This window comes from Callorhinus ursinus, unplaced genomic scaffold (assembly GCF_003265705.2).
Source record: "Callorhinus ursinus isolate GAN/ISIS: 27379988/994484 unplaced genomic scaffold, GSC_fseal_2.0 scaffold20, whole genome shotgun sequence".
Taxonomy (NCBI): Eukaryota; Metazoa; Chordata; class Mammalia; order Carnivora; family Otariidae; genus Callorhinus; species Callorhinus ursinus.
In genome coordinates this window covers 17,757,788-17,777,307 of record NW_027397082.1, presented here as the reverse complement: position 1 = coordinate 17,777,307, position 19,520 = coordinate 17,757,788, and the positions used below count along the sequence as shown (strand labels likewise).

Here is a 19,520-nt window from a genome sequence, read left to right as displayed (position 1 = left end):
TGAGACAAGGAGAGGGACCCTGGTACCAGGGCTGCGCTTCAAAACAAAAGACGTCAAAAGATTTTTAGATTGCAGTTGTTTTCTTCTTAAGGAGCGCCCGGTTACCTTCTAAAACAACTTCTTTTCCAATACTCTTTAGAATCACAGTACTTCTCTTTCTTTGCTTAAGTGTAGAAATCTAGTACTTCCGCCACGCTCAAGATGGCTGCACCCGAATTAGACTTTTCGATGCTCGTACCAGATGGCCCCGCCCCCTATCGGAGCTACTTCCGCCACTCTCTGTGGCGTGGGACGCATCTACACCGCCGTGCAGCACTCAAGATGGCCCGGCTTCCTCCCACTTTTCATTGGCTGGATCCCTCTGGTCTTCCGTCTTCATGGGGGGGCGGGACTTCTATTTGATCGACAGCTATTTTGGTCAATGGACAAAGGGCAGGGGCCCACGAAGCGCTGGAACTGGAGAGCCTGCCCAGTGTGTGGGAGGGTGTTTGGGCTGGGGCGGGGTGGAGCAGAGCCGGAAGCGGGAGGGGAGAGTGAAACAGGAAAAGAAGGGAAGAAGGCAGAAGAGGGAAGAGGAGGAGAGGGAGGAGGAGGAGGGAGGTGGCGGCGCCGTGGCGGAGGAGCAGGAGCAGGAGGGGGATGGAGAGGAGAAGGCTCCTGGGTGGCATGGCGCTCCTGCTCCTCCAGGCGCTGCCCAGCCCCCTGTCAGCCAGGGCTGAACCCCCGCAGGTAAGGGGAGGGGGCGTCCGGGCCAGCCTGGGGGCCTGGGGGTCGTCGAGGCCTGGCTGGAGGGGGCTGAAGACGGCGTCGCTGCCTGGCTAGAGGGGCAGAAGGAGTGTTGTTGCCAAGAGTTGAGGGGTCCCGAGAGGGGCTCCCATGCCTGGAGTGGACAGGATCTAAGGGGGCGTCGGTGTTTAGCTGAGGGACACCTGTTTTGGTGTCAGGGAAGTGGCAGAGGTGCGGTGCCCAGCTAGTGAGGGGCCCTTTGAGAGGGCAGTTAGGTCAGGTGGGCTGGGATGACTGACTGGATAGTGGTGCGAAGCCGAGGCATGGGGGGGGGCGCATTCGTGCCCCCCGTGAAGCAGGTCTCCAAGGCAGTGATGCGGTGTGTACGTGTTTGCGGGTAGGGGTACGTGGGTTATTGAGCTGGCCTGAGAGGGAGGAGGGGCTGAGAAGGTATTTATTTCAAGCTGGACAGGGAAAAGTTCCGAGGGCATCTTGGCTCCATTTTTAATGTGTTGGAGGCAAGAGGTTGGAGGCCGGACTCTTGGAAGGCCTGTGGGATGGAGTAGATCGGGACCCCTCAGGAGGAGGGCACGCTTGAGCTATAACAAACTCTTGCTGTAAGGCTGGCTGGCTTGGGAGAGCCAGCCATTGATGCTGATCTAGGCCAGTTCAGGGCTTTTGAGCAAAGGGTGGTGCTGATGCCAATATGGGCAGTAAATGGAGCACCCCAGCTTTTCTTGCTGGGTGGCTTGCTTTTTATCCAGGCAGAGAAGCTTGCTTGTGCTGATTCCAGCTCCAGTTGGCATTTCGAAACCCTAATGGGAGCGTTACTCCTGGTGCCAAGTTGGGTGGGGTGCAGTAGGGGGAATCACCCCTCCTTCCCTTGCATTTGGCAGGGCTTTACCATTCTATTTTCTTCACTTTCTGTTCTCTTCCCTGTCTTTTCAGAAGGGAATAGACACACACACTTTCACACACGGCATGATGGCAGAGTCTATACAGCTTAGCACTTGAACTTTGCGTTGTGATCAAGAGTAGAAGCAGAGTGCCAGCAAAAATACTTATCTTTTCCTTAGGAGTTTATGGGCTGCCTTTTTACATATGCATCTTATTTTGCCCCCTAGTATCCTTTATTTTAAAAATTGATTAGTTTTTAAAATGGAATGAAATTCATATAATAGAAACCATTTAAAACCCTTTTACCATTTCGAAGTGAACAATTCAGTGGTGTTTAGTACATTCACAATGTTGTGCAACCACTACATCTAGTTCCAAACATTTCATCACTTCAAAAGAAACCCCCCTACCCTTTAAGCAGTTCCTCCCTGATTTCCCTTTCCCCCAGCTCCTAGCAGCGACCAATCTGTTTTCTGTCTCTGTGGATTTACCTATTCAGGATGTTGCATATAAATGGAATCCTAAAATTTGTGGTATTTTGTGTCTGTCTGCTTTCCCTTAACATAATGTTTTTGAGATTCATCCACATTGTAGTGGATAAATATACCAGTACTTCATTCCTTTTTTGGTGGCTGAATGATCTACTGTATGGCTATACCACAATTTGTTATTTATCTGTTCCCCCCTCCCCGAATCTGTTTATGTATATTTGAAATAACATGTGAAAGGAATAGAGCTCATTTTCTGGCCCAGTATATTCCTTTTCCTAGGGCTGGACCCTTCCATTTTAGCGTTTGTTGGGGATCTTTTCCTAGTTAAAATCATAAACTGGCAAGAGAAATAAATTTTATTTATTGGAAAAGTCAGAACCCTTAGGACTGGTAAGGTTAAGAAGTATAGATGTTGGGGCATGTGGGTGGCTCAGTCGGTTGGGCCTCTGGCTCCTGATTTCAGCTCGGGTCCTGGGATTGAGCCCCGCGTCCGGTTCCTCACTCAGTGGCAAGTCTGCTGGAGATTCTCCCTCTGCCCCTCTCCCCCCTGCTCACTTACTGTCTCTCTAAATAAATAAGTCTTAAAAAAAAAAAGTGTAGATGTTGACAGAACAAAATATAGAACAAACTGTTGCTTCGCCTTTGCATCTATTTCTACTAAGTAAAGAAAGGTCGTTCTCAAGATCCAGTAAATAACACTGCTAGAAGGTTGATTTAAGAACATTGGAGCCCTAGGAGGTCGGTGCCCTGGGCCTGTGGATGTTTCACCCTGATGGAAGAGCAGTGGTGGGCCTCCGAGTTGACAGTGGGAACCGGATCCACTTCTCTGGCAGAGGAAGGTTGGAAAGTGGAGGTTGCCGCCAGGTCACGGAAGCCTGGGAACTGGCGAGAAGATGTGGGACGGGATCTTCAATGTCATGCCCTAATTGCAGTTTATCGATCATAGGCCGATTTCTTATCATTTCTCTGGCACTTCCAATACTTATTTTGGGGACAGGGTGGCTTTTGTACTTTGTTCCATTTGGGTGGATGCTAGCGCTGACCAGCAGCTATTACATGGTTACCATTCCTTCAGAGAAGAGAAAGTTTGGTAATGAGTGGGCTCCCTCTTCCTGACCACCCCCACACCCAGTACTTACATCCCCACCTCATACCCTTGTCTCTTTCTGCCCAGGAGTACTAGATATCTATAGTGAGATTTGTGTTTTGAATTTTAACCTTTGGCATGGAAGTTACTATATAATTATTAACTCTGAATCCACCACTGTTTAGTCAATTTGGTTTTTGTTTTGTTTGGGTTTTTGTTGATTTTTGGCTTGTAGAAATCAGTGAAGAAAAAAAAATTCAGAGACCATTTTGACATAGGATGCACTTCTGGTACTCACTGTCCTTATTTCAACAAGGGGCTTCCAGCTAACTCTGAATTGAGGGGGACTCGTACTCATTCCGTATTGAACATGGTGTGGGTGATTTACTGTGGTTTTTTTCCCTTGAAATGCCTCTATCAAATACAGCCTTTTTATACATATGCATCTAATATCAGAAATATATGGTATTATATATTTACATAATACAGAGTAGCTTGCTTTCCCTGTTACCAGCTCTCCCCTGGAACGGTCATTTCTTGCCATCCTGGCCCAGGAAAGTTACCAGCCTAGCTCACTTCTGAGATTGGGAACTTGGACTTCACTATCTTATAGGTTACTACAGCTCAGATATCATTCTTTAAACCCATAAAGAATAAAAAAGTAGTGGACTTGCCAGTGAGGCCTTGACGTTTGTCTCTCCTAGTTAAATAATGATTGAGATACATAGAGTTTCTTTCTTTCTATTGGTGCTTAGATTCAACTAGAACAATCTGACCATGTTATTTAAAATAAAATTTTAGTAGAAACGTCTTTTTCCGTAAAGCCACCCGGCCTAACCTCTAGAGACACAGTCCTTACCTTTCCTCTGCCATGCTTAAAACTTTGAGTTGGATGGGGGTCCTAATTCCTGGTATTTTTTTCTTACCTCGCCCCTCCATAGTATACCCTGTGCCCGCTCCCCTTACTCACCAACTGTGCCCCGATTTTCAGTCCAGAAGCTCTACTCCACTCTTCTTTCTTAAAAACAGCATTTCAGTGTGACCACCATCATTTCTTCTTGCAGAATAGCGGGAGATGGAATGTCCAGACTCTTAATTCCCTTTCCCTCATTTTCTTAGTCTGTTTTATATACCAAAGTGAGCAATCCACACCTCAAATCCACACCTCGAGTTTCCGTAAACCCTTTCAGTAGAATTCAGCAAACGTTTACTGAAATGTCCGCTCTACAGCAGGCTGTTAACACAGTTGGGCACTGGGAACCCTCAGATGAGTAACCAAATCCCTGTCCTCAAGGAGCTGGTAATCTGGTAGGAAAGACAGATCACACACAGATGTGCCAACAAAGGACGGTGGGAGCAATTGATTCTGCTCTGGCCAGGGGAAGGTGGGATTTAGGAAAAGCTTCACAGAAGAGGCATTTGGACCAGGCTTTAAAGGTTGGGAAGGGAAACAAGTCTGTTCCAGCCTGGAAAGCGAAAATGGAGGATGTATTTGGAGGTGGCTCGTAGTCTGTGGTGGAAGCTTCCGATGTGGGTGTGTAGAGGAGGGTGGAAGTAGAAGACGCTTGAAAGGTAGACTGTGGTTAGATGGTAAGGAGGCTTTTTATCCATTCATCTGAGCAGTGCAGTCCAGTAGAACTTTCTGTGATAGCAGAAAAGATCTATATCTGCGCTGCCTGTTTTGGTAGCCACTTAGCCACATGTGACTCTTGACACTTGGCATGTGACTAGGATAGATGAGCAACTGAATTTTTAGTGACATTTAGTTTTTTATAACAGCTGTATTGAGACATAATTAACATGCCAATAGATTCACCCTTTTAAAGTTATGTAAAATGGCTTTTTAGTTAGTCACAGAATTGTGTACCATCTACTATCTAATTTTATTTTTGTTTTTGTTTTGTTTTCTTAAGGTTTAATGAATATATTTGAGAGAGAGAGAGCAAGCGAGGGTGGGGAGTGGGGGGAAGAGCCGAGGGAGAGGGACAAGCAGACTCCCCGCTGAGTGCAGAGCCTGATGCAGGGCTCAATCCCACGACCCCGAGACCATGACCTGAGTGGAAATCAAGAGTCAGACGTCTAACCCACTGAGCCACCCAGGCGCCCCCGCTATCTAATTTTAGTATGTTTTCATTACCCCAGAAAGAAGCCCCATAGCCATTAGCAGTCCCTCCCCATTCTATCCCCACCTCCTGCAGCCCCTAATCTATTTTTTGTCTCTATGGATTTGCCTATTCTGGACATTCCTTATAAATGGAATCATACACGAGGTGGTCCTCTGTGACTCGCTTCTTTCACTTAGCATAATGTTTCCAGGATTCGTCCCTGTTGATGTATCAGTACATCATGGCACGTATCAGCATTTCATTCCACTTTGTAGCCAGTTAACATTCAGTCCTGTGAATGTGCCACATTTAATTTATGCACTCATCAAATGATGGACATTTGGGCTCTTTCCACTTTGGGGCCACTTTGAATAACGCTGCTATGAACATGCATGTACAAGTTTTTTGTGTAGACATAAGTTTTCATTTCTCCTGGCTGTATACCTAACTTTGGAACTGCCAGACTATTTTCCAAGACTGGTATGATATTTAATTTTAATTAATTTAAATTGAATAGCTACATGTGGCTACTGACTATTTAATAGTGCAGATCTAAGAGCTCTCCAGTGTGGGAATAGTGGAGTATAGTCCAACCCAGTGGTGAGGTCGTGGGCTCGGGGGCAGGCCACCTGAGATCTAAACCTGACTTCTACTTACTATGCTGGAGCAAGTTGCTAGCCTCTTTGTGCCTCAGTGTCCTCATCTCTAAAATGGGATTGATAATAGTACATACCTTATAGGTTTGCTGTGAGGTGAAAAGACATCCTATATATAGAGCTCTTGGAATATGTTTAATGACTATAAGTATAATAATGATCCCTGCTGTTATTATTTGTAGTCCTCAGAGTGCATTTGGTTGTTGGTAAGTTAGTATCAGCTCTCAGATTAAGTTCAGAAGCTGAGATTTGGGGAGTTTGAAAGTGACTTCCTTGATTCTGTCCTATATCTGAGTTTAATTTTGTCTCTCTAGGAAATGTTTAGGGTGAACTTATATGTTTAGAGTTGTAGTTCACAATTGGGGATAATTCTGCCCCTTCCAGAGGACATTTGTCAGCGTCTGGGAACATTTTTGGTTGTCACAGCTCGGGGCCAGGGATGCTGCTAAACTTGCCATGACAAAGGATAGCCTCCCACAACAAAGAATTGTCTGGTCCATAATGTCAGTGGTTCCGAGGTGGACAGATGCTGGTTTAGCGGTGCCTGCTGTTCCCCTCTCAGCTCATGCTCGTTATCATGGGGTTTGAGGTCAGCCTTCCTATGAAGAGAGAACATAGCATTGTGAAGTGTATGAAGTAACCTCTCTGACAACAAATTTTAGGTGGGACAGTTGAAAGCTTTAATATCCTGAATCTTGATTGCTCTCAGATTTGTTAACATGTTGCCAGTCAGCCTGACTTTGTGAGCCAACATCAAGCATTTTGGGAAAAAAGGCATTTTTTTTAGTTTGTGGTTCAGTAAGCAGGTGAGCCTGCCTTATTCACCCAGTCTTAAACTTTCTTTTCTCTTGCTTTGGTTTGCCCTTGTGGTTTCATTTTAAGAACATGTTTGTTTTCACCCCAGTGAAAGCCTGCTGGCCAGTTACTTTGTTTTCTCAGAGTCTTCCATGGCCCCATAACCAAGCTGAACAGAGTCATGTTCTTAGAACTTTTTCCTTTCCCCATTCCAAGTCTTGGTTCTACTCTCGTTTTCGGCCCCATGAGCATTGGTTTGTTGTCACACAATCAGCCTACAGCAACCATGAGGTGTTCTCCGGGTCGCCATGGGCTGACTGTTCCAGACCTCGGTGGCTGTGTGACCTCAGGAGAAGCCTTCTCTTTCAAGCCCCCAGGATGCAGCCCATCTGTGGATTTGGGGCACTAGCGGGCAACTCTTTAAGCATACTGCGGGTATCTCAGGTGACTTTGGATTAATAGTTCCAAATGCCTTTTGAATGCCTGGCCATCCGTTCACCTGAGAGCATCTCTTGCTTTCCTATTGGACTAATGCTTGAGGGACCCTCAGGATCCAGGTGGTGCCATGATGTGGGTTCCTTCTTTGCTCTATAACCCCAACTGTGGGCACCCCTCGGGCCACCCATCCCACCATAACCACACAGACGGTAGAACAGCCACTGAGTAACAGGGAGCAGTGACAGTGGGTCTTTGTGATCTGTCTCCTTGGTGGCATACAATAGACGGCTGAGGTCTGCCTTATGGGCACCTCCCTTTTGGACCATCCTTTGTGTTTCCAGTAGGTGGAGCAAAGTCTGGCCAAAAAACTGCACGTAATGTGGAAGCCACAAACAAAGAAATATCGATAAATCCAGAACCTTGCAACCTGGGAGGTAAGGAAAGGAGAAACATATCTCATCCTATTGCATTCTGTGGCTTGTTGATACAATTCTGGGCTTTCCCAGTGTGGGAATTAAAGTAGGTCATGGTCTCAGACTTGGAGATCACCAGTCTTGCATGGACTGGGTTTTTGGGATACTCTTCGCTTACTCAACTACATTCCCATAGCTTGGATTTATTTACTTTTGGCTTTCTTCTTTCCATACTTTTTTCTGTGGGAAAATAGATGAGCGATGGATCGTCTGTTCTGGTGCTGTCATTGCCCTCAGAGTGCCTTGGCTAGGTTTTGATTCATGATCTTAGGTGTTTTAAAGAATTTAATTTAAACTTGTTTTGGAAGAGGTAAAAGTGAATGTGAGACGTTGCAAGAACATTTGTGGCTTGGAAGGGTAGATCCTAGAGTAAAGCTATAAAAACATGTCTGTTTTGATTTTTAAATATCAAGCAAGACAGATCTTATGTTGTAACATTGTGTTATTACACATTCTTACAGATCAGAGGCATGTGTTCGTGGAGAAAATATTCACGTTTTTCAAAATCCTACATGCTGTTTTTTTGTTCGCCATTTCTGAAATTATCTTCCTCATCTGAAATTGCGCCTGGTGGTTCACTCCAGTTGTATTAAAATCCAACCAAACACAGAAACAACAGAAAAACCACAACTTAGTTGATTGATCAGATCTAAGTTATTTTCCCCTCTTCGTGGTTTATCTGGGAGAGGTTAATATTTTTGACACCTGAGATGGTAGAGCACTGTAGCTCTTTGGGATTTGAATATAGAGTTGAATAGTGTAAGAAGTTCATCCTGTGTACTTCTTTCTCTTTACTTGAGTCCTTTGTTTTTAAATATGCAAATCCCCTTGCTGTGCCTGCAGGGAGTTGGGGGAAAGCAGAAAACACAAGGTCCACTATGGCCTTCTTTCCCTCTTCCTTCCTTAGACCTGATTGCTGCTTTCTTTGAGCTTTAAGGTGCTTTTTACCTTTTCACATAAGTTTTTAGTTACACAAAAATAACACACGTTTGTAACAGTGATACATAATACAGACAGAAATGCTTAGAGTAAAAAGTGAAAGTTTGTGGTTTGGTGTGTGTTTTTGGTGGGTTTTCTGCTTATGCTGAATATTTATAGATATAGTAATAGTTCCTATATATAAACTCCTATATATAAACATAAAATTGTTATGGATACAGTTCTTTATTTTCATTTGTTTTTAAAATAAAAATGGGATAATTTTTATATGTAGTACTTTACAACATGCATTATTTCATCCTTCATAGACTTCTTTCTTTTTTTTTTAAGATTTTATTTATTTATTTCACAGAGAGAGATAGCGAGAGCAGGAGCACAAGCAGGGGGAGTGGGAGAGGGAGAAGCAGGCTTCCCGCTGAGCAGGGAGCCCTATGTGGGGCTCGATCCCAGGACCCTGGGATCATGACCTGAGCCGAAGGCAGACGCTTAACGACTGAGCCACCGGGCGCCCCCATAGACTTCTTTCTGTATTGCATATCTACCTTGATTTTTAAAAGAATGCCTGCATATTGGGGCGCCTGGGTGGCTCAGTCAGTTAAGCATCTTGATCTCGGCTCAGGTCTTGATCTCAGGTTTGTGATTTCAGGCCCCTCATTGGGCTCCACTCTGGGCATGGAGCTTACTTACTTAAAAAAAAAAAAAAGAAAGAAAAGAAAGAATAACATTAATCAAAACCCAAAAAGCTTGGAAATGAGATTATTAAACAGTAAGAGAATCATAAGGAGAGTTGACAAAGTTTAGGAAAGCCTCAAGAAGAGGAATGGCATTCAGAAGTGAGTATAGAACTGCAAAAAGAAACAAACAAAAACCAAACCAAACAAACAAAAAAAACCCCAAAAAACCCCACCTGTGTGTTATTGCTTTAGGCCATGATTTCTTTAACTACTGCTCCATAGATAACATCCGTTATATCCAAGTTTTTACCAGTTCACGCTGTTTTATAGTGAACATTGTTCTATGTATTTCTTTCTGCAGTTGTGCTAGATTCCCAGAAGTGGAATCAGGGATTGTGGGGTTGTAGGGTATGTACATTTGAAATATGGGGTAGATGGTGCCAAATTGCTCTCCCAAAGCGGTTCTGTCAGTGGACATCCACATCAATAGGGTATTCGAGGGCTCCGTTCCCCACACATTGTGTAAGCAACATTTCTTCATCGATGCCCTTAGCTTATCCATGAAGATGTGCCTTCTGACTCAACACAGGCATGTGGGGAACATTTCAGTTTTCTTTCTTGAAAGCTTATATGGGTCTCTGGTTTGCTTAGCTTCGTCTCCTCCCTGTCTGCGAACTGGTTGCACCCTTTGCTGTGGAGCAGGACTCACGGGCAGTGTGCCTGGAGGCCAGGGAAGTGTAGCTGTGCCTGCTCAGGGCTAAAGGAAGTGGTTTGTAGGCTCCCGGAAGATGTCAGGCAGGTGGCTGGGAACTGTTGGCCGGTTACTGTGTGGCACACAAGTCTAACCAGCCATCCTTCCATGGTGGTCATCCCAGAAGAAGGAGTCCTTGGAAATATCACTGAGAGTGCAGACTGTGGAGCCAGACTGCCTCCAGATGGCCTTAGGCTAGTTAGTTGACTCAGTTTCCTCATCTGTAAAATGGGATAATAGCACCTCGCTTATAGGGTTATTGTGCGGGTTAATTGAGTTATTGTAAGGATTAATTGAGTTGGTACTTACAAAGCACTTAGAACAGTGCCTGCCACATAGTAATTACTTGGTAAATGTTAGCCTGTGTAATTATCTTTTTTTTTTTTTTTAAAAAAGCTTTGGGGGAAGCCTTGAGGCTTCCTTATTCCTTGACTGACCCAAGATCTGTTTCCAGTGGAAGAATTTAAGAGTATATTTTAGTGAGCTCCTAGTCCAGAAGGCATGTGACTCATTTTCTCTATCACCAGCCTTGGAAGTCTGATGAGGGGTGTTTTTCCAGCAATTGTTTTCTAATAATAAAGTATGAGATTGTTTATTCTCAGAGCAGGTAAATTAGAATAGATACAGTTATCCTGATCTGTACATCACTGTGCCCCCTTGAGTGAGGAAGAGTGGGGTTATCACCAGTAAAGAGGTGTGCTTTGTCTTGGGTGTGGGAGTTGTGGTTGGACATCCATTCTGACCACAGTGCTAGAACACATGCAGGTCTGTCTGCTCTTGGCACATAGTGTCCCGTGCTGAGGTGTACTGTACTTCCTGTTCTGAGGCGAGGATGGTTTCTGAGGCTTTTTAAAAAAGTAATAACAGCCTTATTGAGATACAATTTACACTCGTAAAGTTCACCCTTGTAGAGTGTACAATTCACTGTTTTTTAGCATGTTCATAAGATTGGGCCACCGTCACCCCTGTCTATTTCAGAACATTTTCATCACCCCAGAAAGCAACCCTATATCAATTAGTAGTTCCCTTCCTGAGCCCCCCCGAACCCCATTCCCTGGCAACCACTAATCTACTTTCTGCTCCTGTGGGTTTTCCTGTTCTGAACACTTCATGTAAATAGAATCGTAACACCGTGTGGTGTTTTGTGATTGGCTTCTTTCACTTAGCATAATATTTTTAGCAGGTGTAAGTACTTTCTTCCTTTCCATTCATATTCTGTTGTATGGGTATAACACATTTTATTCATCGATTGGTCAACTCATAGACATTTGGGCTGTTACCACTTTGGGACTGTTAGGAATAATGCTATGAACGTTGGTAGACAAGTTTTTGTGTGGATGTGTGTTTTCATTTTTCTTAGGATATGCCTAGAAGTAGAATTGCTGTTCATGTGGTAACTGTATGTCTGCTTGTTTCAGGAATTGCCAGACTGTTTTCCAAAGTGGCTGTACCATGTCATGTTCCCCACTGAACCCCAATTATGAGGGTTCCAGTTTCTCCATATCCTCTCCAACATCTGTTATTGTCTTTTTTTTTTTTTTTTAAGATTTTTTTTATTTGACAGAGAGAGACACAGCGAAAGAGGGAACACAAGCAGGGGCAGTGGGAGAGGGAGAAGCAGACTTCCTGCCGAGCAGGGAGCCCGATGTGGGACTTGATCCCAGGATCCTGGGATCATGACCTGAGCCGAAGGCAGACGCTTAACGACTGAGCCCCCCAGGTGCCCCTTGTCTGTCTTTTTTATCATAACCAATCCTAACGGGTGTGAAGTAGGATCTCATTGTAGTTTTGACTTGCATTTCCCTAATGACTCGTAATGTTGAACATCTCATGTTCTTAGCGGCCATTTGTGTATCTTCTTTGTAGAAATGTCTGTTCAGGTCTTTGCCCATTTTAAAGTACCTTATCTGAGTAAAGGGACAGAAGTCATCTCATGGAATCCCAGTGAGTGACTGCCCAGAGGATTTTTCCCTTTAAACTAGACTCTTCTGGGGCTCTGGCATTTTCCCATGTTACCATCTATTCCCATGACCCTGGAACCAGTTGCTTAACTTCTCTGTATTGGCTGGTTCCTTCTATCAGCATCGCCCAGAGAGGGCGCTGACGCAGCCATTTCTGCGATAAGAGGCCCATGTGGTCAAAGAAAGCTGCCGTCTCCCTCATAGATGCACAATGCATGTGCTTTACAGGGAAGCCTGAGGAGTCTCACGTTAAGAAGCCTTTATGAGTCCTTTATCAGATAAATGATTAGCAAATATTTTTCCCTTTCTGTGGTTTTTGTTTTGTTTTTGTCTTTCACTTTCTCGATGGTGCCGTTTGAAGCACAGTTGTTTTTCATTTGGGGGAAGTCCACTTTATCTGTTTTTTTCTTCTGTCATTTGAGGTTTTGGTGTTCCTTGGTTCCTTCAAGGGTTCTGTAATAAGCCCCCAAGTCCCCGTCACCCAACTTCAGCAATTTATTGTCATGGCCTGTCTTCTTTTGTCTACACCCACTTTCACTTCCATTCATGCTCAGTGATGTTATTTTGAAGAAGACTGCAGACTTCATATCATTTCAACCATGAGTAGTTCTGTTTGAATCTCTAAAAGATAAAAGGATTTGTTCCTCGGCATAACCACCGTACCATATCATGCCCTAAAAAAATGGACAATTGCTTAATGTTATAGGATCTTGCATGTGAGAACTTAAGTTAGATCCAGAGTAAAAATACCATTAGAAAATGCAGCTGATATATGACAGTTCTTCAGCTTTCATAAGTAAGTAACCCTCACTAAGTGTGCCGCTACTTTAAAAAAAGTTACTCCAAGAACACACCTCAGTTCTGTGAGTGTCAGAGGTGCCCTTCAAGCTACAGCTTTCTCTTTTCACTTGACCACGTCTAGTGGTGGAATTTCAAACACGACAACAACCCCCACCGCCCCCAATTTTCTTTGTCATCTTGTCACAATGAATATCTCTTTCCAACCTCTCCCCAGTGTGTAAAGTGAAAGATTAACTTAGGACTTTTGCCCTCAATTTCTAGCGTAGGGAGAATTTTGGGGAAAATCCTATTCTTATCTGAGATTGCACAAATGTTCAGAGAAACCTGGGAAAATGAGAAGACCTGTCAGCGTATTTTGCCCTCTTTCCCGTCTTCAGGGGCGTCAGCCATGTGTCCCCATCCTGTACCTGGCTGACCATGCCTGCCCTCAAGATACAGTACTGGGGGGTTCACAGCAGATGAGCAAAGCTGCTGAGGGAGAAATGGAGCCTAGAATTTGGAGACTGACAGACACGGTAGAGATAATGATGCCATGAACAGATGTTCAGTAAGAAAGAAAGACTATGCTGTTTGAAATGTAGATTTTGGGTTGAACAGGCTTCTTAACTGTGAGACTCCTCAGAGGCTTCCCTGTAAAGCACATGCGTCGTGAATCTCCAAGAGAGACGGCAGCCTTCTTTGACCACATGGGCCTCTTATCGCAGAAATGGCTGCCTCAGAGTTGTCTCTGGGCGATGCTGATAGAAGTAACCAGCCAACTCAGAGAAGTTAAGTAATTGTAGGGTCCTGAGGATAGGTGGTAGCACGGTAGAATACCAGCACCCCAGTAGAGTCTAGTGTGTGTCACTCACTGGGGTTCCATGGGAAGACCTCTGTCCCTTCTGTCAGAAACTCTAAGTCTGGTCCTAGGCCACTGCACATTTTCGGACCTTCACTGTATTGTCTGGCAAGTGGGTTTAGTAAAAACTTCTAGCCCTGGCACCAGCTGATATAAGGAGCAACTAAAATGGATGTGAAGGTAGTTTATAGACCTTGAGTTCTGCAAGGATGATGATTTATTGTCTCTCTGACTGCTTAACTCTACCTTTTCTGCAGTATTGAGCACGCCTTGCCCAGAGTGTGCATCTTGAATAAAGTGGAAGGCTTTGGAACAATGGATATAAGTGCAAAGATATGAGTACCTGCTAATTTTTTTTCAGGGAGGGCCAGTGGTTTGCACTGACTTCCCTTCTTGCCATGGTGGGGGGGGGGTGTGCTTTCTCAAGGACACTTTTAGTTTTTCTCTCCCCAAACTTTAGGCCTGTATCGTAGCATATCTCTGCCTACTACTTCTGCTTTACTCGAGTGGTTCATGATTTGGACCCTGGGTCAAGGTGGTTTTGAAGTAGGGTTTACTTACTGCTGTCATCTGTGTTGCCCCACTCTCTGTAGCCTGGGAGTACCGGGTTCAGGTGTGGCCTGCGGTTGAGCATTATGTGACGAAAGGAGCAGAAGATTTAGTTATATGATGAAAGGAACAGAGGATTCTTCTGCTCTGATGCCCTCTCCAGTTTCACCACCCTTCGTCATCATTTTACTTGGGGGTGTGGATGTGTGTGTTTCAGAAGCTTTTCCACCCCCTACAACTTATGGCAGGGATAAATTGTCTTAATGTTTCCTTCTGGTGCTTTTGACCATAAACTCATAGGCCTGGAGTAGATTGGTTATCAAATAGCCAAAGGAGGGAGGAGGTAATATTTGATTTACATAAGATCCAGGAAATGAGGGAAGATAATGGTGCCAGGAGCTGTGTTTCCAGCTAGACCTTAATAAGTTTCACAATCCTTTGTGCAAAAAAAGAGAAAAAAGGCAACTTCTAGGTGTTGCTTAATGGAGTTAGTTGGTGACCAGTGACAAAACCAGGAGCAGCTTCATCTTAGTCCCCATAATCGAAAAACTCATGGGGTTAGAGTGCATCCCTACCTTGAGTAAGGGAATTTTGCTTTTGAGATGGCTTAAATGCTTTAAACTCCTCAGCAGAGAAATTATAGGTGTACAGATAATGGGGACACACAGAGGGTTTCCCAGTAATATCCATGTGCTCTCCTGATCTCTTAGCTGTTTATCGGGTTTCTGTGGCCACAAAAATGTCACCTGCCCTACTGTCTGGGGATTCAGCTGTATTAGCTTCCTTTTTATAGTCGTACATCTCTTTAATCTTTCTTGAGGGCCTACTTTGTGCAAGGCATTGCTTGGTAAGGTGAGGGTCACAGAAGTGAAAGTTAGACATCTTGCCCATAAGTTGCTTCTACTTTAGAAGAGTTAGGCCTGAGAAGAAATCATTTTGCTGAGCTTATGAGCACGTAAAGAGTGGGTGGATTTTCCTATAAAAGCACAACCAAGATGGTCTCTGTCTGGACAGCGTGAATAATCGCTCTTACAGCCTTGCAGCCAGAGGGCCTGGAGCTGCTTCCCGGGACTCAAGAGTTGAGGTGCCTTTAATAAAATGACCTTCCTGTTAGCCCTTACTGCCGGCCTGCCACCACTGTACCCGAGCTCCCACCTGAAGTGGATCACGTCTCTCCTTGTCTTGCTCCAAGTTGAAATAAAAGGATGAGATGAAATCAGATTTAGTGGAGACCTTGAAGATTAATTTCCCTAATGGAGTTAGTACTCTTTCCTGGTTACATTGCAGTGTGTGTCAGGTACTGGGTGTGACCCACGTCCCTCCTTTTGTTCTTATTCCAATCTTCAGTGTAGAGAGCAGCTGGGGAGGAGACGTGAAAAGTGTCAGGGGACGGCCCTGAGCCGAGCTTGCTGATTGTCATGTAATTCTTGGCACCTTGCTGGTTTGGTGGGGGATTGAACTGTTTTCAGGGCAGGAAAAAATGAACCTGGCATTTCAGTACAAAAACAAACAAGGCTGCTGTTGTACTTGGTAAAGCTAGAGTTGCAGATCAGTGGCAGCCCATTAACTCAGGGACAGCCCACTGTCTGCGCTGGGGTTCAGAGACCCCTGCGCTCTCTGGAGCAGGCAGTAAATGGCCGACCCGGGAGGTAATAAATATCTGTGGAGTGATTGATTGTCAGCACAGAAGGATTTTCTTTTTAGGGGGCAGGAAGCTAGGAGCCTCAAGGAGCTGTTGTTAAACTGGTTTCGGCTAATGTTGTGTGTGTGTGTGTGTGTGTGTGTGTGTGTGTGTGTGTGTGTGTTTTCTCTTTTTCTCAGACAAGACATCTGGGTCAGAACCTGACTATGTAAAGGAATTGTCTTGAGATTTCATCATCACCTTCTGCTACTTTTATTTCTCTCTCTCTCTCTCTCTCTATTTAAAAGACCTTTGAAACAGGTATCTTCCCTCCACCTCCCCCCACCCCTCAGAGTGAAACAAGAGCAACTTCCAAGATGTAAACAAGCAAAAAGAGAGCCTAAGATACTAAGTAAACTAGAAATTCCTCTCCTTGCTATTCATGGTGCTCCCCTAGTCATCAGAAAGAACAAATGGGCTGGTCAGAGGTACCCAGTGTGTGGGGCTTCTGCCTTCTCCCTCCAGCTCATCTGTGCCTCGTCTTGTGTCTTTCTCAGATGCCCCATGTGGCCTTGTCTCCATGCTTTGGGCTCTACTTGGCTCTGCCTCCTGTGCTCATCTTCCTACCCCTAGCATCCATGTTATTTCAGTCCCTGTTCTTTGATACAGTTTTCATTGGCCATTCTGTCCCTGACTGGCCTCTCTTCCTGGAGCTCTTCCTGCAGTTACTGTCTCCACTACCCCCCCCCCCCGCTCCCGCCACATTTATTATAGAGGACCTCTGTTTCGGTACCTGCTGTCTTTTCTCTCTAACTGGGCAATTAAGTCAATAAATCCTCCAGGGCAAGATGCATTCATCCAGTAGTGCACCCTCCTCATCCTCATGCTACAGCCTGAGTGCCTGGATGTGGCTGTGACTTTCTGGGTCACAGATGAAGGGGAAGTGACAATTACAATATTGAAATACCATCTCCATGCCTGTTCGAGCCATTTTAGAGTCACACAGGCCTGATTGAAGTGCCGGCCCCACTGCCTACTAGGTGTGTGCCCTTGAATGTGTTACCTAACTTCACCGAAGCTTCCAGGTTTTCGCCTGTAAGGACTGAGATATCAACATATATTTCCCTCTCTGAAATATATTGTTTGATGTTTAGCAAGTGATTACACACTACAGTTAAGGGCTGTTTGCCCAGCCATCTTTCCTGGAAGACTCAACAGTAAGAAAGCAGTTGTAGGTTTTTTTGTTTTTTGTTTTTAAGTAATCTCTATGCCCAGTGTGGGGCTCAGACTCACGACCCCGAGGTCAAGATTTGCGTGCTCTGACGACTGAGCCAGCCAGGCACCCCTATATCCATAGATACCCTACCAGGCACCCCACCAGCTCCTTGTGACTTGTAGAACTCCTTGTCCTATTCAGAAACCAGGAAAGGTGTGTTTTCTTGTCTCGGCAGGCTTGCTACACGTCTGCCTTTGTCCAGCCCCAGGACACAGATAAGCTAATATTCTTGGTTTCTGGCAGCTAAGCAGTCCTTAGCATTTCTACTTGGCAAAGTTCTACAAATCTTTGTTTTGGGTTTGGAATTCTTCCCATGGCATTCCCCAAAAATAATTACTTCAGGATCCTTTTATTGATCTCCAGCCTCACATTCGTGACATGAGGATGCCTTCGTTTGACTTTTATGGCGCTCACTTTGGTTTGGGGTTTGGAGTTCATCTGCACTTCTGGGTTTTTGTTGTTGTTGTTGTTGTTTGGTTTGGTTTGGGGTTTTTTGGTGTTGTATGTGAGTCCAAACTGGAAGGAATTTAAATGTGCCTGTGCCCAACCTGAGAAAGATAAAACAGCTCGCATCTTAGATGTTCTGTGTCTGCCTAGCGGCCTCTGCTCCAAAGCTCCTGTTAGTAAAAACGGCCTTGGGTCTGGAGATTGTCTTCTATCCTAGAAGCCTGGCAGTTGTTGGCCTATTGTGACAAAACCCTTTCTTCACATTCCTTGATTGTGAAATTGGAAACCCCCAGCTCTCAGCCCTAGTTTCCTTCCAGCCTCACCTCGCCATGACATGGTGTGGGAACAATTCACCAGTTACCTGAGATCCAAGGCATGGAAGATCTTCTCTTCCAGTGGGCTCCTTGCATGGAGACCAGTTGTGTGCTGAGAACGGATGAGAACTTTAGGGCTTTCCCAGTCATTTACCTCAGAGAACTCGGGCTCCAAAGTGGGTCAGAATGGGCATCCTGGGGCCCAAGGGCCTGTCCGCTGTGCTCCGGAATACAACTATCAGAGCCATGTAAGTGGCATTCTTCTAAAACAGGGTTCCGGAGCACTGACCAGGGATGTGCATGTCTGCTCAATGGTCAGCTGAACCCTCAGTTCTGGTGTTCGCCTCATTGGTAACTTTTGGTCTAATACCACGATACCTGTATTACTGTCAAGGAAAGAGTCTTTGGAGCTAGAGGCTTTATTCACATCTTTGCTCTCCCCTTGCTAGCTGTGTGACCTGGGGCAAGGTGTCCATGTGCTTCAGTTTCTGCAACTGAACAGGGGTAATATCTACATCATGAGTTTGTTGTGGTGTTAAGTACAATGTGGGTTAAATGGAGTTCTTAGCACAGAGTCTGGCTCATTGTCAGTACTGAAAAAGTAACTCTTCCCGCCTCCATCCCTGAATTTAAAGATTATAAGTGTATAGGGTGCCTAGAAAGATATTGCCAAAAGATTCTTACATCAACTACAGTGAAAGGATGAATTCTATTAGCCATGAACATATACACTGTTATAGTGTATCTTCTTAAATAATAAGTTATTCAGAATCCAGCATTACTATCTTTGGGGGGTTTCTAAATTGGGGAGGAAGGGGCTGGGTCAGTGGAAGGGGGGCTCAGACATTGCCTGGGCCCATAGACGGTTGTTAAACTGCAGCATTTTGACAACATAATCCTGCTTAATTCTGGTATAGTGTGACTTCCTTTTTTTTTTTAAGTTGGTGAATTCAGCATTGAATTAAATTCTGCATTGTCAGGCAGATGACTAAAATTGTTTGTAGAAGGATTTGACTTACCTTTAGTCTATCATGCATGAGCCTGGGTCACTTACATAAAAGGACCTTTTTTTTTTTCAGATGAGTAGAAATTGCTAATAATCATCTTGCCTCTGAAATCCCAAAGCTGACTACTTTGTCACTGGGTTGTGGTCACATGGCAAAAAGTGAATTTTTCTTCCTAAGGATGCCCACGTTTGCCAGTTCAGTCTCTTTTTCTCCTCACTTCCCCCAAATTTCAGTGCTCAATGAGGGTTAGTCAGCAAGGGGTTGGTGGGAGGGTCAAGGAGAAGATTAGTGAGAAAGAAGCCATTATCAGTAATCACTTTGTTCAGGTATGTGATATTGTGGTAGGTGTAATGTATTGAGTTTAACTCTGCCTTGTACACAGGATTTTATTTTATTTTATTTTTTTGGATTTTATAATCTTATAAGAAGATAAAAGTAGACAGCTGCTGATTAGAAACACTGCTTTGAATTACATCCATAAAAGGATGATGATTCATTAGGGGAAAATCGGGAAGCCTATGATGTAATTTTGATAATTTAGATTGAACTTTTACAAAATTATTTTTGGATTTCTAGTAATTTTTCTGCAATTCCACTTATTCAGGGATCACTGCTGATGAGTGTTGTTTAGAAATGTGGAATGCTTCCATAACCCATCAGAGCAGGGGTCCTTG

At 44.5% G+C, this 19,520-nt stretch overlaps 2 protein-coding genes across 3 annotated transcripts in view; one reads left to right on the top strand and one right to left on the bottom strand.

Moving 5' to 3' along the window:
* Positions 1–19,520, bottom strand: part of ARL3 (ARF like GTPase 3) — a 115,433-nt gene that overhangs the window by 62,138 nt on the left and 33,775 nt on the right. The gene's annotated exons all lie outside the window — the stretch shown is intronic.
* WBP1L (WW domain binding protein 1 like) overlaps positions 530–19,520 on the top strand; it is a 56,475-nt gene continuing 37,484 nt past the window's right edge. The window contains exon 1 of one of the 2 annotated variants that reach the window (XM_025881095.2): positions 530–729. In XM_025881095.2, coding sequence (XP_025736880.1) covers positions 640–729 — 90 coding nt within the window. In that variant the 5' untranslated portion in view covers positions 530–639. Of the gene's footprint in view, positions 730–17,550; positions 18,088–19,520 lie in introns of those variants that run through there. The other variant, XM_073904256.1, reaches the window with a different exon arrangement.